Here is a 27,446-nt window from a genome sequence, read left to right on the forward strand (position 1 = left end):
CCCCTTTCTTTTAAATCTTCTCCCCCACCTCAAATTTAAATAACGTGCTTTCCAAACGCAGCTTCAAGCTTTGCCTCCTAAGATCCTTCCTACGTAGAAATTCTGGTCGCCCCCTCCTCCGCCAGGTCCGCTGAGGAAACTAGCGAGTGGATCAGTGAAGGGGCGGTGTCTGTGAATTAGCTACCTCCTGCCCACCCGTCCGACAGACGGGGTGACCCAGTACCCAGCTTCGGCGCGTGAATGGGTGGCGGGTGGCAGGGCGGGGAGGGCTGGAGCTCACCCTGGCAACTGCGGCCGTCCGGCGCGGGAGCATAGCCCTGGGCGCACGTGCAGCGGAAGGAGCCCTGGAGGTTCTCGCACCAGCCGGGAGAGCAGGGGCTGCCCTCGGCGCACTCGTTCACGTCTGCAGCGGAGAAGGCTCGCCTCGGACTCCGCCCACCGGATGATGCACTGTGAGGGGGTGGGAGCCCCCTCCGCCCGGGAAGGGGGGGCCTCTACTCCCGGGAAGGAAGCCCAGTCTGGAGGTGACTCCCACCGCCATTAGCCCCGCCCCATCACAGGGGCGACTCCCGAAGGGCCCCGGCCATTTGCGTTCGAGGCCCCGCCCCCTACCCTACCCCGGACCCAGGCCTCGCCCTCACCGCGGCAGGCACCGCCCCCCAGGCTGCGGTAGCCGGGCAGACAGGCAATGCACTTGAAGCTCCCAGGTTTGTTCTCGCATTTCCCATCCGGGCAGGAGCTAGGGTCTCGGCATTCGTCGATGTCTGCACAGTGGGGAGGAAGAGGACTTGTTTGGGGACAACGTGGCCGGCCGGCTCTCAGGGTCCTCGGCAGGGTCTCCCTTTGTCACAAATCGACAAGGCGAAGCGGGCCCTCTGGGCTCCGGACCGAAACCTCTGAGAGGCCCAGAGCTGGGCAGAGACGGGAGTGAGGCCCTCCGCCCCCACCCCAGGCCGAGGGACCGCTGAGGACCCCCGGCGGTCTGGATGGGGTCTTCCCCACCTTCGCACACGGGCGGTCGAGAGGTTTTGAGCCGGTAGCCGGAGTAGCAGTTGCACTTGTAGTGACCGGGAAAGTTGATGCAGAAGCCGCCGTCGCCGCACAGGTGAGGCTTGGCGCACTCGTTCAGGTCTGAGCGGGAGGAATGGGGCGCGAGGGGAGTGCAAGGCGGCAGAGGGGATTACATGCAGTCGGGAGAGCCCCCCGGGTCCACCTAGGGCCCAGCGCCACCCCCGGCCCGGCCGTGCTCACCCACGCACGAGCGCCCCCCGGCGCCGACGTGCAGGCGGTAGCCGCGGTTGCAGTGGCAGTTGTAGGAGCCGCCGGTGTTCATGCAGATGCCCCTCCCGGCGCCGCACGGCTCCGCCTCGCATTCGTTCACGTCTGAGAAGGGCGTGCGGGCGGGGAGGTGTCAGAGGTCTGTCGGGAAACAGGGGCCGCCCCCGCGCCACCAACTCGCCACGCTCACCCACGCAGTAGCGGTGCTGCGGATGCGACCGGTAGCCCGGGTTACAATGGCAGGAATAGTCCGAGGGTCCCGGGACGCACTCCCCGTGGCCACAGATGTTCTGGTTCAGTCGGCACTCGTCCGTCTCTGCCGGGGTTGGGGGTGGGGCGGTAGGTCAGGGGGCCAGGCAGGGAACATTCACTTTCTGTCACGTCCCCAGGGAGGACCTGGATAGCCCATTACTAACGACGCGGATACCTGGGCCAGGTCGCACCCTAAGCTCGGGTGCTCCAATCCTAGGATTCCCTACACCTCCATCACAGATAACCCCAACATCACAACCTCCGGTAGCCCCAAACCATGACCCCAGGTCCCTGACATCCCTATCTTCTCAACTCCAGGAAACCTTGATACTTCTATCACCACTTATGATACCCTGGCCCCAGTCACCTCAATACCTCAAACCCTGCAGCCTCACCCACACAAACATCCTCTAGATCAGTGAACGAACGCCCCTTGCCTTAGGGACCTGCCCCCACCCCCATTCCAGAACAGTTGTTTTCCTCCCCCTCCCAAGGCAGACAGGAGCTGGTTTCCTGGGAATCCTGGCTCACGCATGGTTATGCATAAGTGGTCAGATCCAGGAATCCTCCTCACCCTATTTCCTACGATTCCTAGTACTCCCTGCCTCCACCTCTCCCTCCTGGCGGTCCCTCCCCTGGGCAGCCCCATGCAGCCCAGGCCTTGATGCTGAACTCTACCCCCTCCCAAACACACCTGGCCAGTGGGCTCTTGCAGGCTGTTCTCTTTGAGGGCCTCTCCCTAGGCATCCTTAACAACCCCTCCTCTGAGAAGCCTCCGCATGTGTCTCTTCCTCCACCTTCCCACAGCCCCCAGACTGTCCCTGGGTGGTTCCTAGCCTGTGCAGACTTCCAGGGCAGTCACCTTCCACCAGGAGCTCATCTAACCTCCGGTTTTCAACCAGGCTGGTGGCTTCCTTGTGGCTTTGGAGTCCACAGAGACACGGGCTTGAATCTGGCTCAGCTGTGTGACCTGGGACCAGTCCCTGAACCTCCCTTAGCCGCAATTTTCTCATCTGGAAAACGAGGCTAGCAGTGCCCACTTCACAGAGTATGAGAAGGGTAAACGGTATTTAGCATGTAAAACTCTTCAGTCAGTGCCTGGCCCAGGGCAACTGTTCAGCCATAGCTAGCAATTATTACGATGCCCAAAACCCTGCAGACACTTCCCACAGCCTTTGGGATCAAACCCAAGCCTCTTAACAAGGCTCCCTGAGCCGGCCCTCCCCTAGTTCAGAAACAGTGATCTGTGTGTCTGTGTGTGTGGTTTCTCCCCACTCCATGAAACCAGGGTTTCATGTTTCCATGCCTTTGCCCAAACTTCTGCCCAAACTGGAATGTCCTTTTTCCCAACCCTCCCATTCCTTTCCCACTTCTCGTTGTTAATTTCTAACAATCTTTAAAGCCCTGCTCAAAGCCTTCTCTCATTGCCACCGTGCATATTATCACGCCCCCCCCCCCCCCGCCCCGGCCCAGACTTCCTTCTTTCTTCTCTATTTTTTTTTTCATAGCATTTATGAGACATACTAGATTTGGACTCATTGATCTGTTTGTTGTCTGTCTACTCCACAAGGATAGGGAAGTTTTGTCTGTTTTGCTTATTACTGTATCCCCAGCACTTAAACAGGGCCTACACATAGTAGGTGCTCAATAAATAGTTGTAGAATATATGAATAAATGCCTTTGGCCTGGGCTGACCAACATAATACCCGGATCAGCTGAGGGCAGAGTGGGATCTCTGCTGCACACCGAGGCTTCCACAGCTCCCAGCCCAAGGCCTGGCACACAGTAAACCCTGGATGTTTTAGTGCTTGGGAATGATTGGAGGGGGTAAGGGAGGAGGGAAACTAAGTTAGGGGCGTGGCTTACCTCGGGCGTGGCCTAGGTGGGCGGGTCTTACCTGTGACCTGAGTAGGGGCAATCTCTACCGCACTTCGGGACGGGGGCAAGTCGGGCAGGAACCAGGGCGGCGAGGGCCGGGAGATCAGCTCTGCAAGCAGCAGGGCACACTCGTCAGCTGGTGAGGAAGCTGAGAGCGCCGCCTCTCTCTCCGCAGGTCACCGGCTGGGAACTTCGCACCCAGCTTCACCGCCCCCTGGTGCCTAGACTGTGAACTTCCCCGGCAGTGACAGCCCTTGAGGACTGGTTCCTAAGGTGCCCAGCTCACCAGGGTAGGGCCGGGCAGGAGATGTGGTGACGGTCGGGTGGCTCTGCTGCGCGGACTGCTCTTCGATCACTGGCTGCGGGTGACAGCAACATGAGCCCTCTGTGTCTCCTTGGCCTCCCTGCCCCTCCCACCTGGGCTCTCATACTCACTGAGTCTGTGCTCACCCCTAGAAGGGAAGAAGATGGGGCCGTTAAGTGTTGGGCTGGGAGAAGGGAGTCAAGTCTGGGATTGGCACTTGGGTATTGTGGTCAGGGTCCCTAAGAGTTCAACGATCATGTCTCTGGATCAAGCATCAAGGGTTAGATCCTGAGGTCAGGGAGTGTTTCCATCACAGGTCAGTGAAGCAATGGTTGGACAAGGTCCTTGGCTGGGGAGGTTATAGCCAGGGTCAAATCCCTGGGTCAGCGGTCAGAAGGTCAGATCTAGGGGCAGCATTTGAGCTGGATTAGTGCCCTGGTCTGGAAATCAAAGGGGTCCTGGGGTCAGAGGATTGAATCTGGAGGGCAGTAAATGGTCAAATTCTGTTGATCAGGGGTTAATTCTGGGGTTAGTTACAACATTGGTTAGGGGTCAGAGTATCAGCTCTGGGGGTCAGTGCTGGTCTGGGACTAGGAGTTAGAGGTTAGACTCAGGTCATATCTGTGGATCAAGGGTCAAGGTGTCAGACCTAGGGGTTCAGCAACTGTCAGGTAACAGGAGGGGTCAGGCCAGACCTCTCTCTTCCTCTGTGTCCTCAGGTGGTGGTGCCCGGCTGGGGCTCTCAGGGAGCTGCTGGGGCTTGGGTGGCCCATCAGGGTGCAGGAAAAGGGAAAAGTCACTTTCACCCTGAATGGTGAGCGTCTGGTGGGAGGTGAGGATGTGGTACCCCTTCCCAGCTGGACAGATCTCCTTGAAGGCAGCTGCGGCCAGAGCAAGGGGCAGAGAAGTGAGCATTTCCTGGATAGGCACACAGACAGCCCCCCAGCCACACATGCCCCAGGCTCACCAGTGCCATCAGCTGGGCAGCGCTGGCACCTGGTGCCCCAGGCCTTGCCAACACTGCAGCAGCAGAGTTGGCGGGTGAGGCGAGTGGTCAGCGGGTGCTGGCACTGGTGCTCAGGGCTCACCAGGCGGAAACATAGGCTCTTCTCCTCCGGCTTGTCCGCTGCAGGGGCCAGTGGTGGGCGTGGGCATCTGGGCCTGAACACTGCCCACATCCCCCTTCCCATCCGCTCCAGACCTTGCCTCTCTGGCCCAGACAACGCTTAATCCTCATGTGGCCCCTGATCGCACATGACCCTGAATTCATATGACCCCTGAAACCTGTGTTATTCTGACCTCATGTAACACCTGAAACTTCGGTGACCCCTGACCCCATTGACCCCTGATTCTAGCTGCTCTAGACTTTATCCCTCCTACTCATCAAGCCCATGGTCTGATATGACCTTGACTCCATATAATCCCTGACCCCATGCGACCTCTAACCCCATATCTCATGCAACTCCTGAACCCACTGATCCCTGACCCTATCTGCTCTGGGCCTTGTTTCACCTGCAGTCAACCCTTGACCCCACTCTGACTTCTGTGACCTCTGATCCTTACTGTTTGGAGGCTTAACCTCCCACCCATGCTTTGTGGCCTCCAAGGATCCCCCAGTCTCACCAATGCACTGTGTGCGGGAGGGGCCCAAGCTATGGCCAGGTGGGCAGACACAGCGATAGGAGCCAGGGTTGTTGAGGCAGTCACCATGGCGACACATGCCTGGCATCGCGCACTCATTGATGTCTGTGGTAAGTGAGAGTTTGGTCCCTCCAGTCTGGGGCCGTAGGGTGACAGCAAGCTGCTCCAAGAACCTCAGGGTTCTGCCCCCGCCCCACCTCCCCTCTTGTCCACCGTAGGACCTCCCCCAGTGACAACTGGCCTACCCCTCCCGCCCACAGAATCTCCAGCTGGCCGTACCCTGGCAGTGTGTGCTGTTGAGCCTCTTGTAGCCCTGGGGGCAGTCAGCGCCCACCTCCCCACGTACAGGCCCTGGCTTCTGCACCCCTGTGTCTGCAGAGAGAGGAGAGCATGGCAGGAGAGGACCTTGCGGGGCCTGCAGAGAGGGAAGGGAAGGCGCTGGGACAGGCAGGGTGGGACGCTGAGGGGAACTGGGTGGGCAGTGAGAGGCTCAGGCTGCTTGGACTTGGGGCTCCCACTGCAGGGCTGGGAGGGGTGTCGGTGGAGCCACCCTGTGGGGAGAGGGAGGGAGAGCTCACGGAGCCAAGGCACTCACACTGCAGCTGGGGGCACTTGTGGCACTTGCTCTGGCCCCAGGCTGTGCCGATGCTTCCACAGCAGTCTTCCTGCTTGGTGAGGCCGGGGAGGGGATTGCTCCCACACTAGGGAGAGGCGTGTGGACGGGGGTCACAGGGTGCCCAGCCCCCACCTGGCCTCCCTCCTGAGGCCCTTTTCCTCCGCCACTCAACCTGCAGGACACCCCCAGTTTTGAGCAATCCCGGTGGGTTGGAACAGGGCAGCCCTGAGAGACTGAAGGGCCGGTCCAGCGGCGACTGTGGATTCACTCACGGGCTGCTTGGGCAGTGTGTCCTGGAAGCAGCGGCCCAGGGGCTTCTGGGTGGGTGGCCGAGGATGCGGGGGCTTGGGGTGCGGCAGCAGGTGCTGGGAGGGGGCCGGGCCCTCGGCGTTGGGCCCTTCGATGCGGTGCACTTGGACGGAGGCCTCGGGGGGGTGGTGGACGCGCACGTTCACCACAGGGGGTGGGGCCTGCACTGGGGGGCGGGGCACAGCGGCTTCAGGGCTGCCCCGCAGCGCCGGTTGCCAGTGCGGCTGGCAGTGCGGCGGTCCTCCAGGGCTGGCCTCCGCCCGGGACCTGCCACCCTAGTGACCACCCACCTCGGCCTCCCGGGGTCTGCCCGTTGCCTGGTACCTTCCGCTGAGATCTGTCCTGGCCCGAGGGGCACCAGGAAGGCTGCATGCTGGGCAGGGGGCCCCTCCCCGGGCCCCGGCGGATCGGCGATCACCTGGACCGCGTAGATGGCGTGCTTGCTGGCCACAGACTCGCCTTCCGGAGCCAGGGGAGGCAGCGCGCCTGTGGACAGGGCCCCAGCCCGACCAAGCCCAGGGCCTGAGCTGCCAGTGCCCCCGCCAGCTCCTCCAGCGGGCACCTGGCAGAAGCGACCGGTGAAGTCCGGGGGACACAGGCACTGGTTTCGGGAGGAGCACTGGCCGCCGTTCATGCAGGGCAGAGGGCACACCACTGGGGAGGAAAGGTGGATCAGGGCCCAGGCAGAGCCCAGTCCCCAGCCCCCAGGCCCAGTCCCTCACCCACATCCCATCTCTTCCCCTCCTCCCTGCTTCCTTGCCACCCACCAGTTCTGTCCTCCCTGGGAAGCTGCCTTTTGTAACACATCACACACACACACACACACACACACGCGCACGCGCGCGCACACACACGCACACAGAAACTACCCTGTAAGTCCCCCAACATCCTTATACCCATGGGGCTACTGGAGTCTTAAGTCTTGGACTTAAATCCTAGCTAGGAGGCCATGTGCCAACTGTGTGGCCCTGAGCAACTTACTTGCCCTCTCTGTGTCTCAGTGTCCTCATCTGTGGGGCTGTCCTGTCTATTAAAAGGGGCAATGCCTGTACAATGCTTAGCATAGTGCCTAAGACACAGTGGGTCCTCAATAAGTAGTAGCAAGTGATGATGATGGTGATGATGGAATAGCCTTTCCCTCCCCTTGGGCCTTTCCTGGAAACCCAGTCTCTCTCTGGTGCTTCCTCCTCCTCACCCCTAAACTCTTCCCCTGATTCAGCCCTCTCTGGGCTCTCCCTCCCTCTTTGTCTTGCCATCCCAGGGCCCACACCTCACCATTGCCAACTTGAGCTGTCCCTCTCCGGGACCTCTCTTAAGCACCTCCACCTGGGGGGCCCTGTCAGAAATCAACGTCTTGCCTCCCCACCTCCACTTGGCCTTGAACCACCACTGGGAATCCCCACCTGCCCAGTCACTCATAACTGAGCCTTGATACTCCGTCTCTCCTGCTCCCACGGCGGCCAGTTCTGGCCTCTGGAATAGCTCGTACTCCACCTTCCCTCCTCCCCATGCCCTCTGCTACTCCCCGCCTGTCAACAACCCAAGGCCCCCAGAGAAACTTGCTTCAGGCAAAGCTCTGGCCACTCACACCCCTGCTCACAGCTTGCTTCCTTGCTCTCTGTGGCCCAGAAGGAAGCTTCTTTCAGCCCATCCCCCCCGCTCTTTCCACGTGCACCCTATGCTCCAGGACTCATCTCCCGTCCCCTACAAATGTACCACATCTTCTGCCTCCCTGGCTTTAGTCATGCCTTTCCTGCCCCCTCAGAGCCTTGTCCCCCATCTCCACATATTCACATCGTATCCTTCCAGGCTCAGCTCCTCCCCCAGGAAGGGAGCCTCTCCTCAGATCCTACCCACCCTCTGCCTCAGCTCTGGGTGCCAGACGAGGTGCTGGGGGAATGAATGAAGGAGTGACTCAGTGAGAGGATGGGATCTCTGTCTTTCTGTCACACACTCATATCCAAAATCCAGCCTTGGGGACCTGAACTCACACACCAGGCCCAGCCCCTCTCCTGCCTGCCGCATGGCTGCCCTCACTTCCCAGGATGGGAAGGTGGGGCTGAGGCTCTCTGGACACCTGAAGGGCCTCAGAGGGATGGCCCACATGCATGGCTATCGGGGCCTGGCTAAGGGCATCCCAGCCCAGCCCATCCTGCACGGCCTCTTGGGGCCAGTCTCTCAGGACAGAAGGGGTGTGTCCTGGGCCGGGGGAGGCAGGATCCTCTCCTTCCTGCCTCCCAATGAGTCACCCATAGCGGTGAGGGTGACCTCCCTGTGACACCCGCCCACTGTGGCCTGGGCGCCGAGCCTGGGGGATGTGGGCAGCACGGATGGAGACAGCAGCCTGGGCAGGATGGCCGGGGGGCTTGGGAGGCCGGGCCCACGTACACTCACATGCACAGCCATCTCATCACACACACGTGCGCAGACACATTCTGACACCAACACAGGCTTACATAAACACTCCCATAGTGACTGCAGACATGCCCCCAAGACAACACAAAGAAACAAGTACTTGACCCCAGTGTGCCACTCCAAAGCCGGGCACACCCCCGTGGGTGTGTCACGTGCAAGCACGTGCACACTCGCACACAGACAGACACACATGCACGTCTCATGAGAACCCCACGTCTGTGAGGTTCCTCAGGTCTGAGTGGGTACACAAGTATAGGAATGTGTAAGAGGGGCTGTTTCGCCGGTGCCATCCTGGGCCTGACCTAATTACCCCGTCCAGGAGGGTAATTACTGCTGGGACACCTCCCCCAGCCTGGCCCACAGGGCCCTGAGGGAGGAGAGCTGAGCCCAGGCCTGGTCCTCTGAAGAGAGATGTTGGGGAAGGGGTGGACTTGGGAAGTTATCACGGCTTGTTGGGGGGAGACTCTGAGGCAGAGCTGTTAAGATTTGTGGGGGAAGCACAGATGGGGCATCAGGAAGAGGAGAAGCTGAGGACCCAAACCAGCCCCTACCTCCAGGCCTGCTCCCCACTTGTTAGCCCTCAACCCCCCTCCCCTCTAAGACCTTGCCAGTAACTAATTCCCTCACTCCCAGCCCTGACCTCAGCTCCTCCTCCCAGAGAATGCAGGTGTCTACTACTGGCAGGCCCTACTTTCGACAGGTTTTAAAGACTTTTCCTGTTTCTTCCAGCAAGACTGTTTCTTGGGGGAATACTTATCCCTTCTCTGAGACCTCCTGCCCCGGGCTCACATCCCTCAAAAGGCCCTGCTGCTGACCCTGACTCCCTCTCAGGACCCAGCACTTTCCTAGAGGCCTGTGTCATCCAGGACCCCGGCATCACCCCACACCTGAGGCCTCAACGCCAGCCCAAAGCTGTAAAGTCCAGGCTTCCATGCAGCCCTCCCAACTCTGGCCCCAGCACTCCAGCCTCCCAAGCCCCCTGAAGCCCCTGGGGCCCCAGGCTCTCAGGCTCTGCTCTCTGACCCCCAGGGTCATGTGGCCTACGTGGCGTACGCTGCCATGTACCCCGCATTTGTCCAGGTGCCTGCCTTCCCCGCTCCCCCTGCCCGTGTCCCCGGCCCTCACCCACGCGGAAGCCGGAGCCCGTGAGCGTATCGGTGCTGTGGCCGTTCTCTCCGATGAGCGTCATGTTGGAGCCCTGCTGACAACTGTCCCGACACTGGCCCTTGAGACAGGTCCGCTTGCAGATCACGGGCGCAAAGACCACCTTGAAGCGCTCGCGGGCCAGCGCCCCGCCCCCGCCAGCGCCCCTCTCGCCCGCCGGCCCCCCCTCGGCCCCGCCGCCCGGGCCCAGCAGCAGCAGCAGCAGCAGCAGCGGCAGCAGCGCCAGCAGCCCCGCCGCCCCCGCCCCGCGCATCTCAGGGGCCAGGCCGCCAGCAGCCCCACGGGGCCCGGGCATCCGGGGCCGCAGGACTCGGGGGGCGCGCCCGGGCAGGGCCGATGGTCCCGGTGCCCGAGGGCAACAGCAAGCCGGGAGCCCCGGGAGAGGAGTAGAGAGGGCAGCGAGGGAGAAGACGGGAGGAAGCGCGCGGGGAGGGGACAGCAGGCGCGGGCGCGGGCCCAGTGAGAGGCAAAGAGATGGAGGCTGGACTGCGGGGAGCCCAGAAACTTCCACCGCCCCGGGAAGGAGCCCGGCCACGAGCCGGGGCCGAGGGCCTGCGGAGGCCCCAACCTGAGGCCGGAGCGAGGAGGCCGGAGCAAGTTGAGGCGGAGAGGAGGAGCGAGGGGAGAGGAAGGCCGGGCGGCCGGCCCGCTCCGCGCCTCCCCCGGCCGGGCTGGGCTCCCGCGGCCGCCGGGAAGCAGGGAGCGCGCGGGGCGGACTCAGGGAGAAGTGAGCAGTTGTTTTCCCTGGCTGGAGCGCGGCGCGGCGGCGGCGAGGGGGGCTGGGATGCTGGCCCCGAGCCAGGGAGACAGTTTTTTTCTGTTTAAAGCGTCGTCGCTGCCGCCTGGGGGAGCGAGGGTGTGCGGGCGGGTGGAGGCTGGGGGCGGTCCCCGCCCCAGATGCCAGCCCCGCCGGAACCCGCCGCCGCCGCGCTGGGCCCGCTCCAGAGAGCCCTCACCTGGGACCGCTGGCCGCCCCGCCGGATTCCTCCGGGCGGGGCTGGAAGGCCCGCGCCCACCTCCGCCCGGCGGCATCAAAGTGGGAAACCGAGGCTGGGGTAGGAAGATGGGCCTTGGCCCAGGGTCGCGCGGATAGTGGGAGCAGGTGGGGCTGGAACCCACGCCTCTCAGCCCTGGCGCAGCCTCCCTTGCACATGTGGGGGTCTCACCACCCCGAAGTCACTTCTTATTAGTACTGGTCCACTCCCCCTGGAGGATAGGACCCGAGGAGGGGGCACCCCTTAGCCAGGGCCCCAGCGGGGTCCCAGGAAGAAGCCCGCGGGGTCCAGAAAAGGAGCAGACAGAACAAAGCTTGAAATCCAGGTTCCCTGCCAACCCCCTCTAAATGGCTCCCTGGTGCCCACCCTGCCCCCGCCCCTTCGCCTTCTCTGGCCGGGCTGGCGGGGCTGGCTCTGGGCCTCAGACACTCTGGAATCGCCAAGGTCTGAGCTCAGGGCCTGGCCCCTTTCCCAGGCTAACAGCCCGGAGGAGGGGGGTGATGCTTGAGGGCCCCAGGGCTGGGGAGGGGCACAGCAGGGCCCCAGGGCAGGGGTTGGCAGGGGCTGGCCGGGGGCCTTGAGTTTGGTCAGGGCTGGAGAGGAGCCAGGCCTGTCCGCTAGTCTGGAGGGGAGGCCCTTGAGGGCTGCAGTGCCCTGGGGCCCAGGCCATATCCCGGGCACCTAGCCAGGAGACCCCAGGATTCAGTCTCTGACTCACAGAACTCAGCAGGGGGTGGGTGTGACCAGGGTACATCCAGAGTGGGACGCAGCCAAGTCAGGGTGACACTCTCTCTCCGAGGGGAACGGGGGCTGCAGTCTGACTGAGGGAAAGGGGGTTCAGGGACTTGCCTCCAGGCACACCTGTGCAAGGAACTCGTGGTTTTCACTTTGAGGGTGGGCTCATTTGGGGGAACTGAGGGAGACTCTTTGGTGGACCCCTGCCCGAATTGCTCAGTGAGCTCAGGCCCTGTTCACACAGACGGGTATTGCAGAGGTAGGATGGGGGCAATCCCATGTCCTCAGGGGGGCTGGGAGGGTGTGTAAGGGCTGCCCGCACACTCCCTCGGGGCTCTGGTCCCTCACTGAGGCCGGGGATAGTACTGAGGGCTCACCACTTGCCATGTGTAGCGCTGAGCATTTTCTAGTCATTTTTCCCCCATACTCATCTGAACCTGGCCCTTGGAACACAGCATAAACAGATCAGGGTTAGAGTCCTAATCTCTCTGGGTCTCAGTTTTCTCACCTGTAAAATGGGGATCTATTCACTCAACAGACTAGGAACCTCCCGCGTGCTCCTGCTAACAAGTAGAATGAATCTCTGCCCTGCCGGAGCTTCTGTACTGGAGGAGACAGACATATGACAAATCAATTCATACGTGGCTGAGGCTGAGACAGAGGCCAGTGCTGGGACAGAGAAGACTAAGGAGCTGGGAACAAGAGAGGTGGTGGGACCTGGAGGTCCAGGAAGCCCTTCTGACAAAGGGACTTTAAAAAAAAAATTTTATTTATTATTTAGTTTTGGCTGTGTTGGGTCTTTGTTGCTGCACACGGGCTTTCTCTAGTTGGGGTGAGCAGGGGCTACTCTTCGTTGTGGTGTGCGGGCTTCTCATTGCTGTGGCTTCTCTTGTTGCGGAGCACGGGCTCTAGGAGCTGGGGCTTCAGTAGTTGTGGCACGCGGGCTTCAGTAGTTGTGGCTCATGGGCCCTAGAACGCAGGCTCAGGAGTTGTGGTGCACATGCTTAGTTGCTCCGTGGCATGTGGGATCTTCCCGGACCGGGGCTCGACCCCGTGTCCCCTGCACTGGCAGGCAGACTCTCAACCACTGCGCCACCAAGGAAGTCCCTGACAAAGGGACTTTTAAGCCAGGAACTGGAGGAGGAGCAGGAGTTAACAGCCAGGCGGGTGGAGGCGGGGGGGAAGCCTGTAGGAGGCCTGAGGAGTCAAGGGGCCTGTGTTGAGGAGACAATTTACACAGGGGCATGCGGGGTGAAGGGTAGGAAAGAGATTCATTGCTTCTAGGAGCTGAGAAAAGGCCAGCGGAGCAACAGGGTGGGGAGGCGGAGAGAGAGCATCTGGAGGCGGAGGCGGGAGGCCACGGTGAGGAATTTGAGTTTTATTTTCATTGCCATGGGGCTGTATCAGAGCAAGAGGGGCTGCTGATGCCATCATTCCAGGAGAGAGGACTCGGCTTGGACGCGGTAGAGATGCGTTTGGGGGGTGGAATCTAGAGACTAGGTGAAGTGGAGGGTACACAAGAGGTGGGTGGTGTGAATGGCTCCCAGTTTGAGATGCTTGTGTCATCCACGTGGAGACGTCTCAATCCAGGGGTCTGGAGCTCAAACAGAATGTCTGCCCTGGAGACACAGACTCGGGGTCCTCAGCATACAGGGGCATTTATGGCCATGGGAAAGGGTGGGCTCGGCTGGGGTGAGAAGAGCGCCCAAGGTGAACCAGGGAGGTCACCACTCCCAGATCAGAAAGAGGAGGCAGAGTCAGACGTGACTTAGAAGGAGCAGCTGGAGGGAGCAGAGAGAGGGAAACCAGGAGTGTGATGCAGGAAGAGCCAAGAGGAGCGAGTGTTTGGGGAGGAGGGCATGGCCCAGGGTGTCTAATGCTGCTGAGAGTAGGAGGGGGGGAAGGCAGCCCTTGTTCGGGAGCTGTTGAGGGGACTGAGCCACCGGGAGCCGTGAGGGCAAGCACCCAGCCCAGCGCCTGGCACATAGCGAGTGCTCCATAAGTTTACCTACTGTCATTACCAAACCCCTTAAGCGCATCAGGACCCCAGCAGTGGGCACCCTCGTGTGGGTGATGAACATTAACCTAAGTCTGGAGCCACAGGAGCTGGAGCTGGAAGGGGGGCTGCCCTGGGGAGCTGCGGCCTTCAGCACAATCCGGTGGAACCTGTCCTCGTGCAGCCTGCGGGGAGGGAGCTGCGGAAATAAATATTACCCCCAGTCTCCTCCTGTCCAGCTGGGCCCCCCAGGGACCGAACCCCAAAGGAAGCCTGCGGGCAGGGGTCTGGGGAGGGAACACAGCAGGCAAGGTGAGCCTTGGGGCATGAGGCAGGACAGACAAGGATGCAGAGTGGATCCTTGTCCAACGCAGGTAGTGTCCGTGGCCTGTCCACCTTTTCTCTCCGCATCTCCTGTGTCACCACACCCAGCCACCCCATCTTCCTAGAATCGACCAGCATGCCTCCTAGATGTAAGTCCTCCTGCAAGTCCAAGGAGACCGTGGCCTCTGTGGTCAGATCACTTCTGTTGCCTGACGGGTCTCCCCACCGCCATTTCTGCCTGGTCCTGTCCCTTCTCCACCTGGTGCCAGAGTCACCTCTTAAAACCTAATTCCAGGGCTTCCCTCGTGGTGCAGTGGTTAAGAATCCACCTGCAAATGCAGGGGACACAGGTTCGAGCCCTGGTCCGGGAAGATCCCACATGCTGTGGAGCAGCTAAGCACGGGCGCCACAACTACCGAGCCTGTGCGCCTAGAGCCCGTGCTCCGCAGCGAGAGAAGCCACTGCAATGAGAAACCCGCGCAGCGCGACGAAGAGTAGCCCCCGCTCGCTGAAACCAGAGAAAGCCCGCGCGCAGCAACAAAGACCCAATGCAGCCAAAAATAAAAACAAACAAACAAACACCCCCCCCCTTAATTCCAGGGACTTCTCTGGTGGGGCAGTGGTTAAGACTCCACACTCCCAATGCAGAGGGCCCAGGTTCGATCCCTGGTCAGGGATCTAGATTTCACATGCCACAACCAAGGAGCCCGCCTGCTGCAACTACGAGCCATCCCAACCAAATTAATTAATTAATTTTAAAAAACCTAATTTCAACCACGATCCGTCTCGGCTTAAAAAATCTCCAACGGGGACTTCCCTGGTGGCGCAGTGGTTGAGAGTCCGCCTGCCGATGCAGGGGACACGGGTTCATTGCCCGGTCCGGGAAGATACCACATGCCACGGAGCGTCTGGGCCCGTGAGCCGTGGCCGCTGAGCCTGCGCATCCGGAGCCTGTGCTCTGCAACGGGAGAGGCCACAACGGTGAGAGGCCCGCATAGCACCCCCTTCCCCCGCAAAAAAACCTCTAACAATTAATTAACAAAAGAAAACAACAACAACAAAACAAAACCGTCCAGCAGCTTCTGTCTGCTCACCTGGGCCTGCAAGGTCCTTGATGTGGCCTGATCCTTCATGTCTTGGAGTCCTGCCTCCAGAAGGCATTTCTCTAAAACAGCCGCCCCCCGCCCTTTGGGTCACATCCCTGCTTTGTCTCCTGCTGCTCTTCAGCACAGCCTGAAACATTCTTCTTTGTGGGCTTGGTTACTTACGGTGCATCTCACCTCCCTCCCAGGGAGGTACAACCTTGCCTCCAGATCCTAGTACAGGGCCTGGCATGCAGAGGGTGCTGAAGTTTGCTGATTGAATGGACTGAGACCACGGAACTCTGAAAGACGGAACAATTAGACTTGCATCATCTGGTGAGTAAGATGGGGGGATTAAACTTAAGCCGGCCTGATCCAAAACCTACACAGTGCTCCTGGGAGGGAGGAATGAGAGGGGTCCCACAAATGTCCTAAAGATAGGAGGGCAATGAGGGGCTTTGCTGGGATGTGGCAAGGAAGAGCCCTGGGACCCCAGCCCCGGGGAATGGTCAGACTACTTAAATGTTAGGGAAGGGTTCCTTTGTGCAGAGGGGTTCTTGAGGCTCAGAGATGGCAAGGGACTTGGCCAAGGTTGCGTGGCTGGTTAACGGCAGAGCCAGAACTCAAACCCAGGGCTCCCAATGCCTCCTTAGGGGAACTGGCTGGACGAGGCAGCAGCAGCCTGCGTAAGGGAAGTTTCATTTCAGGAGGCAGCGTAACACGGTGGTGGTTTTCTGGCATTCGACCTTCCTGCACCAGCTGTGTGCATTGGGGAAATTCTTCATCTTTAGGCCTCCTTTCCTCATTTTTAGACAACGAAGCAAAGGAGCTGACATTCATGAAGCCCTTGTTGGATGCTGGGCACACGGTAAGTCCTCAGTATACGTTAGCTCTTTTCATTATCTGGGTCTGGGGTCCACAGTGGGCTGTGGGTGGGAGCTGGCTGCCTGGGGGGAGGGGGAGAATACCATTGAAAGAGGGCTGCCAGGCTCTGTGTCACCTCTCTGAGTTCTGAATGTCTTTGGGAAGCTTCTAGGCTCTGAAGAACAAAATGGCTCTAAGGGTTATAGGTTCTAAAGATGACAGTTGGAAGTTTCAGAAGCCTGGAGGGGACCGTTCTGCCCTGAAGCATTTCTCTCCAAAGACACTTTACTGAAAGTGACTGTCACTGAGCCCCTCTGATGTGCCCCTGCTGTGATGAGGGCACTGAGAGATGGGATTGGAAAACGCAGTGAAACGATCTTCATGCTTGATCAGTCAGAGAGGATCTTCAGCCCTGCCCCTCGTCTCCACCTTCCGAACCCAGGAAAAGTCCACTGGTGAGAATCCAGCTCTGGACGTGCGCTGACCTGATGGGGTCACAGCCCTGCCACATTCAAGCAGGGTGACTGTGACTAAATCTCTTAACCTGTCCAGGCTTCAGCTTCTCCATCTGCACATTGGGAGACATAACTCACAGACTTGTCCTGAGGATTAAAGGAGATAATTCAAGCTCTTAGTATAGTGCCTGGCCCCAAGAAAAAATACACCAAAAGTTGACTATTATTATTTTTGCTACCGTATCATGTAGTCGTTTCTTATTTCCCAGAAACGTCAGGTCAATTCACACTGCAGTGAAAGACAAGAAGAAAAGTCGACCCCTTTCGGAGGCCTGTTGCCGTGATGATAAAATAATGCCAGTTACAATTTTCAGAGCCCCAGCTACACAGCATAGGCCACTCGTTGCCATGTGAACCCGACCCACCAGATAAGGCAGTCAAGCGGGACCTGTAACTGAGCTGTGTGTGAATATGCTGCCGTGGGGTGTGCTGTTACTCAGGGACAGGCCTAACTACTGCCACATCCACTGTGCCACAGGTACGGACAGATGTTGGGCTGGCTCACATGAGGGTAGGGAAGGGTCCCACACTTCCCAAACAACTAGTCTACCCACCGTTACTGGTCTGAATGGGCTTTACCGCCAGCACTTCTGAGACCATCTATGTGCTTGCTCCCTCGTCAAGGACTATGATGGGTCTGAGGATTTTGTTTAATTTTTTATATATTTATTTTATTTTATTTATTTGGTTGCACCGGGTCTTAGTTGCAGCAGGCAGGCTCCTTAGTTGTGGCTTGTGGGCTCTTTAGTTACAGCATGGGAACTCTTAGTTGCGACATGCATGTGGGATCTAGTTCCCCGACCAGGGATCAAACACAGGCCCCCTGCATTAGGAGTGCGGAGTCTTTTTTAAAAAAATTTATTTATTTTGGCTGCATTGTATCTTCGTTGTTGCGCGCGGGCTTTCTCAGTTGCGGCAAGCGGGGGCTACTCTTCGTTGTGGTGTGCTGGCTTCTCATTGCAGTGGCTTCTCTTTGTTGCGGAGCACAGGCTCTAGGCACGTAGGCTTCAGTAGTTGAGGCATATGGGCTCAGTAGTTGTGGCTCGCGGCTCTAGAGCGCAGGCTCAGTAGTTGTGGCGCAGGGGCTTAGTTGCTCCGTGGCATGTGGGATCTTCCTGGACCAGGGCTCAAACCTGTATCCACTGCATTGGAAGGTGGATTCTTAACCACTGCGCCACCAGGGAAGTCCCAGGTCTGAGGTTTTACCTTACTTGCAAACACAAGTGAGCCTGCCACAGGTTCGTGCATGCTGGCAGAAGACAGGAGATTCCTGGGTCAGAGACAAAGGACCATTATTCATGGCACAGTAAATAGCATGATCATCAGCATATTAACATCAGTCCTCTTGTCCCCAGGTCCCGTGGGGGTGACACCAATGATCTAGATAGACGCCTGCACACAGTGGACTGTGGTATGGGAGAGGACGCTAAACTTAAGAACGCAAGTCTTTTCTAATGACTGCCCTTTGCACTGGAGGGAGATTCTGTCTCGATCTTCCATGGCTATTCACTGTACCAATATCCTTGAGAAGAGAGTCCAGGACAAAGGCAGTCAGTTGCCTCGCTTGCAAAATGCACAGAAACTCAAGAGATCCCTGGAGAATTGTCTTACAGTAATATCCACCCTTCATTTCTACACTGTCTTGGCTTTGGGTGAATTTTCCTATGAGTTCACCACTCTGTTGGCAAATCTGATCGACAGAGGCTAGGACCAAATCTGTTCAATTTGTGTCATCAGCAGTTAATTAAAGCTACTACCAACAGAACTACAAACAGCAGGATGAAGCCAACTTGCAGTACTGACCTCCACCATGCCTCCCAGATGCACAAATCCATAAAGCATCATATCAACCTTAGAAAGCCAAGTGGGGCTTCCCTGGTGGCGCAGTGGTTGAGAGTCCGCCTGCCGATGCAGGGGACACGGGTTCGTGCCTCCGTCCGGGAGGATCCCACATGCCGCGGAGCGGCTGGGCTCGTGAGCCATGGCCACTGAGCCTGCGCGTCCGGAGCCTGTGCTCTGCAACGGGAGAGGCCACAGCAGTGAGAGGCCCGCGTACCGAAAAAAAAAAAAAAAAAAAAAAAAAAAAAGAAAGCCAAGTGGCTCGCTCCCTAATTCTCTGCTTCAACCTTTCCACCTTGGCCCAGAAGGCATTCAGGAGAGCCTCAGTTCACTGACTAAGGTTGCTATGGATGATAGATTTCTCCTGTACTTCTTCCTTGCAGACTAGAGTCTGTGCAATCAATATACCTGCTGTACCTGGATTATTGCTTCCAGCCATGAATAAGAAGGTCCTTTTTCTCTGACCCAGGAGTCTCTCCCAGCATGCATGTCTTCTCCCAGCATGCATGAACCTGCGGCAGGCTCATGTGTTAGTTTGCAAGTAGGCTAAAGTCAAGGATAAATTTCAAGTCACTCTGTTTTCTGGAGAGAGACAAGTTAATGGGTGACTTCCACATCAATCATACAGTCTCAAGGGTGCTAGTGGTGCTTCTGGGAAAAAACATGGCGCCCCTCAGTGGGACTTACATCAGCTAGGGGGAGCCCATGTTGACAGTGCCTCCCTTCAAGTCTGTAGGCCTTAGGGCTTCCAGCCCAATCCAAATAATTAAGTCTAGTCCTTGTTTTTGGAGGGCTTGGCTAAGGGCAGTTAGTCCTGTTTGTCCGTGCCACCAGCCAGATGCCATTCATCTACTCCGTGGCATGACTGAGTGGTGATAGCTTCAGGATTGGGCCTGGGATCTGTATCTGGAGGTGATGTTGTTGACAGGTATTTTATGTAGGAGGTACAGGAGCTGAGGCTACCCACTGCTGCTTCCAATCTCTTGGTAAGGTTAAGCAGAATGGCAATCAAATCAAGGTCAGAACTGTCTAGTGGAACATGGCAGACTCAGCAGTCAGTAAAATTTAAATCACTTGAAATAGTTTGGGCGAGTTGGACCAAGATGTTGTCCCTAGTGAAGAAGGCTCCAAGTGGTTTGGAAAGACAAAGACTATAAGTGTCTTTCTTTCCCGCATTTCTCCCAGGGTCTGAGGTGTCCCCTCCTCAAGTGCCAAGGTTTTTATTCTCCCTCCACTGTCACAAAATCGATGTGTTCTATTCTAGTAGTTAGAACTTCACCTTTTTCCCAATCACCTCCTACTTACACTTTTCATCTGGAAGGGTCAGGTGCAAGAAGGACGAGGACATTTTTGTAAAACATACAGGAGCCCACTATGTCCCCCACTCTACGTGTAGGCCACTATTGGGGGACTCAAAGAGAGAGGTGTGCGTGCCAAGTGCTCCAGGTATTCTCATAATCTAGGACCGCGTCAGGCAAATAAGAGAATCCAGGTGGTTGAGAATCCCCTAGGCCCCTTTCTGACTGGGCTATCACCCGGAGTTCCACCAATCAGGCTGACCTGGGGTTGCTGTTAAGGGAAAGAGAGGAGCATTAGGTTCAGGAATGGTGAGCGTGGAACCCCAAATTTTCAAAACTGGTCTATATAAACCCCACCCCTCTCATCTCAGTCATTATGAAGGACATGGCCTAGATGAGATGGTGCCATCCTGGGAACAGCCACATTCAGTTATTGAACGGCTGTACTAAGGTGTGTGGACCAGGAGGGAGAGCCAGAAATCTCTTTGAGCTAATTTTTTTTTTTTTTTTTGGTGATATGCGGGCCTCTCACTGTTGTGGCCTCTCCCGTTGCGAAGCACAGGCTCCGGACGCGCAGGCTCAGCGGCCATGGCTCATGGGCCCAGCCGCTCCGCGGCATGTGGGATCTTCCCGGACCGGGGCACGAACCCGTGTCCCCTGCATCGGCAGGCGGACTCTCAACCACTGCGCCACCAGGGAAGCCCTCTTTGAGCTAATTTTTGAGGAGCTGTTTCAATGCTCAACAGTACCATATGTTTGTGGATGACAGGGAGGATAGAAGGACCACCAAATACCTAGACTATAGCCCATTGTTGAGTGGCCTGAGATGAAAGGTGCGCCATTGTTAGACTTCAATTCGTCCAGAAAGCCAAAAACATTACACAGATTAGCCTCAAGAACCACAATGGTGTGACCAAAGTTGGCTGATTGGCCTGAAACGGTACCACTGTAACCTGAAAAAGTGTGAGACACCATCCATAGCCCCAGGAAGGAGTCAAAGGTCCCATGCATTCAATCTCTCAGGAGTGGGCGGGGCAATGGCACATACACTGTAGCCTCCTCTTCACAGGACAAACAGATGAACTTTTGACCGGGATCACAAATCTGGCATGGAGTGGTGGCTTCTGCGTCAGCAGCATAGAGTCCTTCACTTTGTGTCCACTCTGTGATGGTGGACGTGTTGCCATATCTGATATCATGAGGGGTCCAGGCAGAAATGGAGACAATCTGGGCAGCGCAGCCTCGAACAACAGCTTGATTCATCTCTGTCTCATCAGAGAATGGGCCTTTAGCATGGGCATCTGCATAAGTGATCTAGATAGTTTGATCAGCCACGATTTGTTTCCACAGTTAGCTGAGAACATTGCCATCCAAAGCCCTCTATTAGGCGGCAGGGTCCTGACATTATCTATCTCACATTTGGGGACTCCTTGATTCAGCAACCACAGCAACATTGCTTTCCAGCTGGAGCTGCAAGGTTCACACCCTTTGGCTGACCTGGGCTTGAGTTGGTCAGTCTTGCTAATGGTTTGGCAATTTTGTTGATCTTCTAAAGAACTAACTTGTAGGTGAGTTGATTTTCTCTATTCTAGTCTTACTTCTGCTTGTTTTGGGTTTAGTTTGCTCTTTTTTCTAGTTTCTTAAGGTGGAAGATTAGGTTACTGAATCGAGACTTTTTTTTTCTTTAAATATAAGAATATACAACTATAAATTGCCCTCTAAGCACTGCTTTGGCTGTATCTCACAAGTTTTGGTATGCTGTGTTTTCATTAATCTCCAAGTAGTTTCTAATTTCCCATGTGTTTTCTTCTATGACCCATTAGTTATTTAAGAGGGTGTTGTTTAATTTCCACATATTTGTGAATTTCCCAAATTTCCTTCCTTTATTGATTGCTAATTTCATTCCACTGTGATCTGAGAACATACTTTGTATTATTTCAACCCTTTTAAATGTATTGAGACTTGTTTTATGGTCTAACATATGGTCTGTCCTGGAGCATGTATATTTGAGAAGAATATGACCTGCTGTTGTGGGGTGGAGCGTTCTATAGATGTCTGTCAGGACTTGGCCTTGACTTGCACAGCCGTGACTTTTCTTTTAAAGGAGACTACATTGATAGAGGGTATTTCTGTCCCCCTGTCATAATGTCTCATTTTTGCCTTGTTTTAATATAAGAGCTAGGAGAGTTTTCTAGGGCAGTGGAGCTGATCACAAGAATTTATCTAGATTTCTTTGGGGCACCTGTAGCAGTACTGTAAACCTAAAGTAAGAGGAGCCCAAAGAGTAATAATGCCTCATCTATGGTTTCCTATGGGAGTTTGTCTCAAGGAAATTTCCCGGAAGAGGGACAAAGCTCCCTTATAGCAGCCAAGACACATTAGGGGTGAAAAACTGAGACCTTTTACTGTCATCTCCGAATAGATATAAGATTCGCATGATAGCCTGTAGAAAGGGCTGAGCTGTAAGATGACCCAGCTGTTGCCATTCTTCCTTACCAAGCATCACATGCCCTGCCCCTCCTATCCCAAGTGAGCCAGCAAAGTTCTAATGATTCATCTATTTTTTTGTCCATAGAAGTAGTGACTTTCCCTCCATTCATGTTTAATATGTGTGTGCATCTCTGTAAATGCTGCCTGGAAGGAGGTGGAAACTTCTGTACTCCCAGGATGAGTCTTTTTTTTGGCTGAATTGGGTCTATGTTGCTGCACATCAGGATGAGTCATTGGTTGTTACAGTGGGGCAGACCTGGACTGTGAGGCTACCTTTCCACTCCCAAACCCCACCCAGAAGAGAGTAGTTGTCATGAGGAATAAATGAAAGGCAGTAAATGGGAGGATGAGTGTAAGGATATTAGTTGGTGTCAGACAGGATAAGCTGCTGAGTGGATATTGGCCATTATGGTGACACAGAAGCGTGCATCGAGGAATTCGGTGTGTGGGGGGGTGGGGCGTGCTGGGAGCTGAAGGTAGCAAGGACCTGGAGGGTCTGTGCGTATGGGCTACAGTCCAAGAGTCCCTATAGTCAGTTTGGCAGAACTGACCTGGCGTCAGGCCCTGAGTCAGGTACACTGCTGCCCAAGAGGCTGCTGGTAGATGGACAGAGTGACGTGGAGCACAGAGCTCTCCAAGGAAGCAGGAGGCAGGAAGGGTCAGAAAATGTAAGTTCCAGGGAGTCTATGTAGGAGGAAGATGGGGCCAGGAGGAGGGTACTCTATCTTCAGGTAAAACTGAAAGCATGTGCCGCCAGTCAGAGAAGGAGATTACCGATGAGATTACGGGAGTCTAAATCCTAGCTCCTTCTCCACTGCCCTGGTGTATTGCCTTGAGGCACTGCAGGCTGCACATCTGGGGACTGCCGCCTGCTCCACCTGGCTTCTTCAAACCTACTAAGGGAGAGGAGGTGTATAGAAAAAGAACAAAGAGAAAAAAAACCCTACCAAGGCCAATGGTCAGGGAGCACTAGTAATTTTAACAGCAAGCCACTCAAGAAGAGCATAACGGTCACAGGCATGTGTAATAAACCCCTCATCCCCACCCTCCAGCATGTATCACTCAGTTGCGGCTGGAACCGAAGCCGCGCATGCCCAGCACAGCGATTTCCACCCCCGCCCCCAACGCGGTCAGCTGGCTTTTCGAGGGTTCAAACTTCAACAAAACAAAATGTCTTCTTAGGGGCTGACTTTGCATCAGTCCCAGGCCTTTGGGTGGGGAAGATGCGGGGTGGGCAGACTGGAACACCGAACGTGCAGAAGGGGTGGGGTCTTGAAATAAGCTGAAAGGCCAGTTGAAGTGAGAAGCACTGAGGCCCGAGGAGGCTCCACACACGCGTAAGGGGCCGTTTGTTATTATCAAGGGTGTTGTGATGTTGCCGCTGACCCGCCTGCCCCGGGTCCTGCCAGTGCGGAAAGGGAAACTCCAGGGGAGGCGGAGGCCAGCGGAGATTTCTCAAGCCAACTAATCCCCTCCCTCCGCGGCGGGCAGGAAGAGCGACTCTGCGAAGCCACTTCCGGGTCCTGCGACTTTGAGCGGCATTATCACGGAGACGCCCCTCCTGAGGCCCGGCCAGTCGAAAGTTTTTGTCCACAGGCTCCCACCGAGGGGCGCACCAATGGGACAGGGTCTAGTCTGCGGCAGACACGCCCCCCTCTGGGCATCGCCACGTCGGAGCACGCAGAGCGTCATTTCCGCCCTCATCCTCGGCCCCACACGGAGGGGACGGAGTCAAGCGGAAGGCGCGCTGCTTGTGCGTCACTTCCGGTGAGTCTAGCGGCGACAACGGCAACATGGCCCTGAACGGCTCTGGTGAGAGCTTGGGCTGCGGGGGTTTGTGGCTGCCAGTTGCGGGATGCAGCCTGCTTCGGCAAGACCCCCCGGCCCCTTGTTCCTCTCTTCCCCCAGAAGTCGACGACTTTTCCTGGGAGCCCCCGACCGAAGCGGAGACGAAGGTGCTGCAAGCGCGGCGGGAGCGGCAGGATCGCATCTCCCGGCTCATGGGCGACTACCTGCTGCGTGGTTACCGCATGCTGGGCGAGACGTGCGCGGACTGCGGGGTGAGGAGAGACTCGGGACGTGGGATCCAGGATGGGGCCGCGGACCAGGCCACACGGCCCTTGACCAGCGCTCCCCTCTGGACCCCATCGCCCGGCGGCGTCTCACCCCTGCCCCGTGTGCTTTCTGGCCCCTAGACGATCCTCCTCCAAGACAAACAGCGGAAAATCTACTGCGTGGCTTGCCAGGAGCTCGACTCAGACGTGGATAAAGATAATCCGGGTGAGGGGTCGAGTGTGCTTGGTGAAGAAGTGTGGGGAAAGAGGCTCAGGAACAGTAGGTGGGAGGTGACAGTGGTATTTGTGGGTGAGGCGGCGGTGAGTTGCTTTCTCCTTTCAGCTCTAGAAAGGACCATTCATTCAGTAAGAGCACTAAGCACCTACCGTGTGCCAGAGATCATGGAGAGTCTGAGCTTATTAGGCATAGTTCTGATGAGAGAGATGAAGCAAGAGCATAAGTAACTCTGATACAAACAAGAAAATGGATAAGTTGCCTTATACTGGAGCAGGGAAAACATCTCAACTAGAGAGAGAGCAGAACAGTAAAGAGTAGGGAAGTGGCTCAGGGCTGAGGTGAGCCAGGTATCCTGACCATTCCACTGGCTTTTTCTTCTTTTAGCTCTGAATGCCCAGGCTGCCCTCTCCCAAGCTCGGGAGCACCAGCTCGCCTCTGCTTCAGAGCCCCCCTTGGGCTCTCGGCCTGCCCCTCAGCCCCCAGTACCCCGTCCAGAGCACTGTGAGGGAGCTGCAGCAGGGCTCAAGGCAGTCCAGGGGCCACCCCCTCCTGCTGTGCCTCCAAATGCAGATGTCGTGGCCTGCACACAAGAGGCTCTCCTGCAGAAACTGACCTGGGCCTCAGCTGAGCTGGGCTCTAGCACCTCCCTGGAGACTAGCATCCAGCTGTGTAGCCTTATCCGGGCTTGTGCTGAAGCTCTGCACAGCCTGCAGCAGCTGCAACACTAAAGAACCCCTCCTGAGAAAATCCCTGTAGAAAAACAGCTGTTCCTCTTGTGTGATTTGTTCTTTTCTTGGTTCTGAGTGTGCATGTAACCCCCAGCTCTGCTCATCTTTTTCCTGCTTTTGGCCTCTCATGCTATCACAGTCTGGTCTCCTTGATGCCCTGAGAGATGAGTTGGGCTTGTTTCTGCTCAGTTTCCCCACTCAAAGAATGAGGCGGGAGAGGACTATGCGATACTTCTATTCTGATGAGGCCACAGCCTCCTCAAAAGCAGAAACAGGAGGCGTGGATCTCTAAAGGAACCCTGCAACCTCCTCAGCCATCCAGTGCTCATTCCCCACCCTTGAGTGAGATTTGGGGTTCCAGTCCCCTTGGTAGCTTCCCCTCCTTCCCCCGAGCATCCCGACACTATCATCCTATCCCACCTCAGGCCTAGCCCAGGTACTCAGATACTGACAGGGTGTCAGCCAATTAGGGATCAATTATGGACTTACCCTCAGTCTCCTGACCCCCCCCCCCCACTTTTAGATCTTTGAGAGTTTTAATAAGGCAGAATAAATAAAGTGTTGTGTGTAGGGGGTGGAGAACCGCGAAAGAACCGCACGCTCCGCTTTTGCCCTCTTCCCTCACCCCTTTTTCTTGCTCCCCTTCTATTGGTGGCCAATTGCCTGTTCTCTGCGACCTGGGGCAACGTGGTCACATTAGCCGTTGCCCTTTTAAGAGAGGCCCTGCCCACACGGAGGGGTGGGCAGGGGGCGGAGTCGGAGGAATCGGGTAGGAACAAAGCACTCCCAGCGGGCGGCGGCTGGGCTCGGCTGGCAGGGCCACGGGGTGCGGGGCGTGCGGGCGGCGGCCCGGGCGGAGCGTTGGAGGGAAGGAGGCGGCATCCTCCTCTGTCGGTCCGGCCATGAATGGGCTGCCTTCGGCCGAGGCGCCGGGCGGCGCGGGCTGCGCCCTGACCGGTCTCCCGCCGTTACCGCGCGGCCTCAGCGGTCTTCTCAACGCGAGCGGGGGCTCGTGGAGGGAGCTGGAGCGCGTCTACAGCCAGCGCAGCCGCATCCACGATGAGCTGAGCCGGGCCGCCCGCGTACCGGACGGGCCCCGTAACGCCGCCGGCGCCGCCAACGCGGGAACTGCCGCGGGTCCCCCTGGCCCGCGTCGCCCTGTTAACCTCGACTCGGCGCTAGCGGCGCTGCGCAAGGAAATGGTGAGTAGCCCTGCCTCGGTCAGCTGGGCGTTGCGGGGTGATGGGGGCTGCCGCCGAGCTTGAGGGTCCTGGGGCGGGGCGGAGTACATAAGGCAACGCGCTGTCTGAATCTAGAGGATCGGCAGAAGCCAGCTGGGTCAGAGGGGATGTGGTAACAGTAATTATAATTACCGTTTATGGTAATAGTTACCATGTATTTTTTAATGCCTTACTAGTGTTACTTCATTCTATTCTGCTACATAAATGTTGTCCCCATCTTGCAGGTAGGGGTCAGTGACTTGCCTAAAGATTCAAAGCTTGTTGATGGCTTCTGATGTCCACAAAAACCTGTGCTTGGGAAGATTGGCTAGGGCGGTGGCTTCGACCCCAACCCCAGCCCACTCTCAGTCTTTTGCAGGTGGGCCTGCGGCAGCTGGACATGTCCCTGCTGTGCCAGCTGTGGGGCCTGTATGAGTCGATCCAGGACTATAAGCACCTGTGCCAAGACTTGAGCCTGTGCCAGGACCTGTCATCCTCCCTGCACTCAGACAGTTCCTACCCACCTGATGCTGGCCTTTCTGATGATGACGAGCCTCCTGATGCTAGCCTGCCCCCAGACCCGCCACCCCTCACTGTGCCCCAGACGCACAATGCCCGAGACCAGTGGCTGCAGGATGCCTTCCACATCAGCCTCTGAAGAGCTAGGGTGGTGGGGGGCATGCACCCATGCAAAAGGCTCAGAAACTCACCCCGCAGCAAGTATTCAGACTATAGTGCCTGCTTTCCCCCATACCACCTCACCTCACAGGAGGAGGGCAAGGCCTGGGCCCCTTGGGGGCAAAACTGCCTACCCTCCCTCTCCTGTCTTGGGTTAGCTGGCACTGGGGCAGGTACCTGGGCTACAGCCTCTGCCCATGGCACTGGACCTCCACTTCTCCCACATGTGTGTACTCCAGCTTGGCCGACCTTCAGTCTGGCGGTGGGGTCCAAAGCATCTAGCACTCCCCTTGGCATCTCTGGGACTGGGATGAGTGCCTGGCTCCTGGCTCTTCACCTTTTGCTGCTATTGGCAGCTGCTGGCTCAGGGGCATCACACCTTTGGTCCCTGGGTTCCACGGCCCTTGACAGGGGCTCTCCAGGACCCATTCCGGAACCACCCCACGGCCAGGAGGGCCAAGGCTCCGCGCTGGATATTTAAGTTTAGGGGCCAGCCTCCTGGGCGCATAGATAAATAAATAACTGTCTCAGCA

General features: G+C 57.1%; 3 protein-coding genes across 13 annotated transcripts in view; 2 read left to right on the forward strand and 1 right to left on the reverse strand.

Annotated features, from left to right (window-relative positions):
- LTBP3 (latent transforming growth factor beta binding protein 3) overlaps positions 1–10,584 on the reverse strand; it is a 17,719-nt gene extending 7,135 nt beyond the window's left edge. For 2 of the 5 annotated variants that reach the window (XM_059068259.2, XM_059068256.2), the window contains exons 1-16: positions 9,819–10,584; positions 6,603–6,932; positions 6,242–6,444; positions 5,949–6,054; positions 5,633–5,725; positions 5,336–5,458; positions 4,680–4,838; positions 4,408–4,593; positions 3,844–3,860; positions 3,695–3,767; positions 3,428–3,517; positions 1,469–1,594; positions 1,252–1,383; positions 1,003–1,131; positions 642–764; positions 281–403 (exon numbers count right to left, since the gene is read on the reverse strand). In XM_059068259.2, coding sequence (XP_058924242.1) covers positions 281–403; positions 642–764; positions 1,003–1,131; positions 1,252–1,383; positions 1,469–1,594; positions 3,428–3,517; positions 3,695–3,767; positions 3,844–3,860; positions 4,408–4,593; positions 4,680–4,838; positions 5,336–5,458; positions 5,633–5,725; positions 5,949–6,054; positions 6,242–6,444; positions 6,603–6,932; positions 9,819–10,152 — 2,347 coding nt within the window. In that variant the 5' untranslated portion in view covers positions 10,153–10,584. The remainder of the gene's footprint in view (positions 1–280; positions 404–641; positions 765–1,002; positions 1,132–1,251; positions 1,384–1,468; positions 1,595–3,427; positions 3,518–3,694; positions 3,768–3,843; positions 3,861–4,407; positions 4,594–4,679; positions 4,839–5,335; positions 5,459–5,632; positions 5,726–5,948; positions 6,055–6,241; positions 6,445–6,602; positions 6,933–9,818) is intronic. The other 3 variants (XM_059068263.2, XM_059068260.2, XM_059068258.2) reach the window with 2 other exon arrangements.
- ZNRD2 (zinc ribbon domain containing 2) lies at positions 662–25,613 on the forward strand. Of its 7 annotated transcripts, none has more exons than XM_067037559.1 (9): positions 662–1,105; positions 3,584–3,698; positions 15,199–15,325; positions 15,802–15,857; positions 16,026–16,846; positions 23,487–23,762; positions 23,904–24,055; positions 24,191–24,275; positions 24,672–25,063. In XM_067037559.1, the coding sequence occupies exons 7-9, from the start codon at positions 23,996–23,998 to the stop codon at positions 25,013–25,015; spliced, it is 489 nt and encodes a 162-aa protein (XP_066893660.1). In that variant the 5' UTR covers positions 662–1,105; positions 3,584–3,698; positions 15,199–15,325; positions 15,802–15,857; positions 16,026–16,846; positions 23,487–23,762; positions 23,904–23,995; the 3' UTR covers positions 25,016–25,063. The 7 variants fall into 7 exon arrangements, with proteins under 7 accessions (XP_066893660.1, XP_066893661.1, XP_066893663.1 ...); XM_067037560.1 differs by having other exon boundaries at positions 16,578–16,846; XM_067037562.1 differs by lacking the exon at positions 3,584–3,698 and having other exon boundaries at positions 680–1,105.
- FAM89B (family with sequence similarity 89 member B) lies at positions 25,613–27,446 on the forward strand. The gene is made up of 2 exons (XM_059068956.2): positions 25,613–26,217; positions 26,615–27,446. The coding sequence occupies exons 1-2, from the start codon at positions 25,918–25,920 to the stop codon at positions 26,891–26,893; spliced, it is 579 nt and encodes a 192-aa protein (XP_058924939.1). The 5' UTR covers positions 25,613–25,917; the 3' UTR covers positions 26,894–27,446.

The sequence above is a fragment of the Kogia breviceps genome, chromosome 7 (assembly GCF_026419965.1).
Source record: "Kogia breviceps isolate mKogBre1 chromosome 7, mKogBre1 haplotype 1, whole genome shotgun sequence".
In the NCBI taxonomy this organism is placed as follows: domain Eukaryota; kingdom Metazoa; phylum Chordata; class Mammalia; order Artiodactyla; family Physeteridae; genus Kogia; species Kogia breviceps.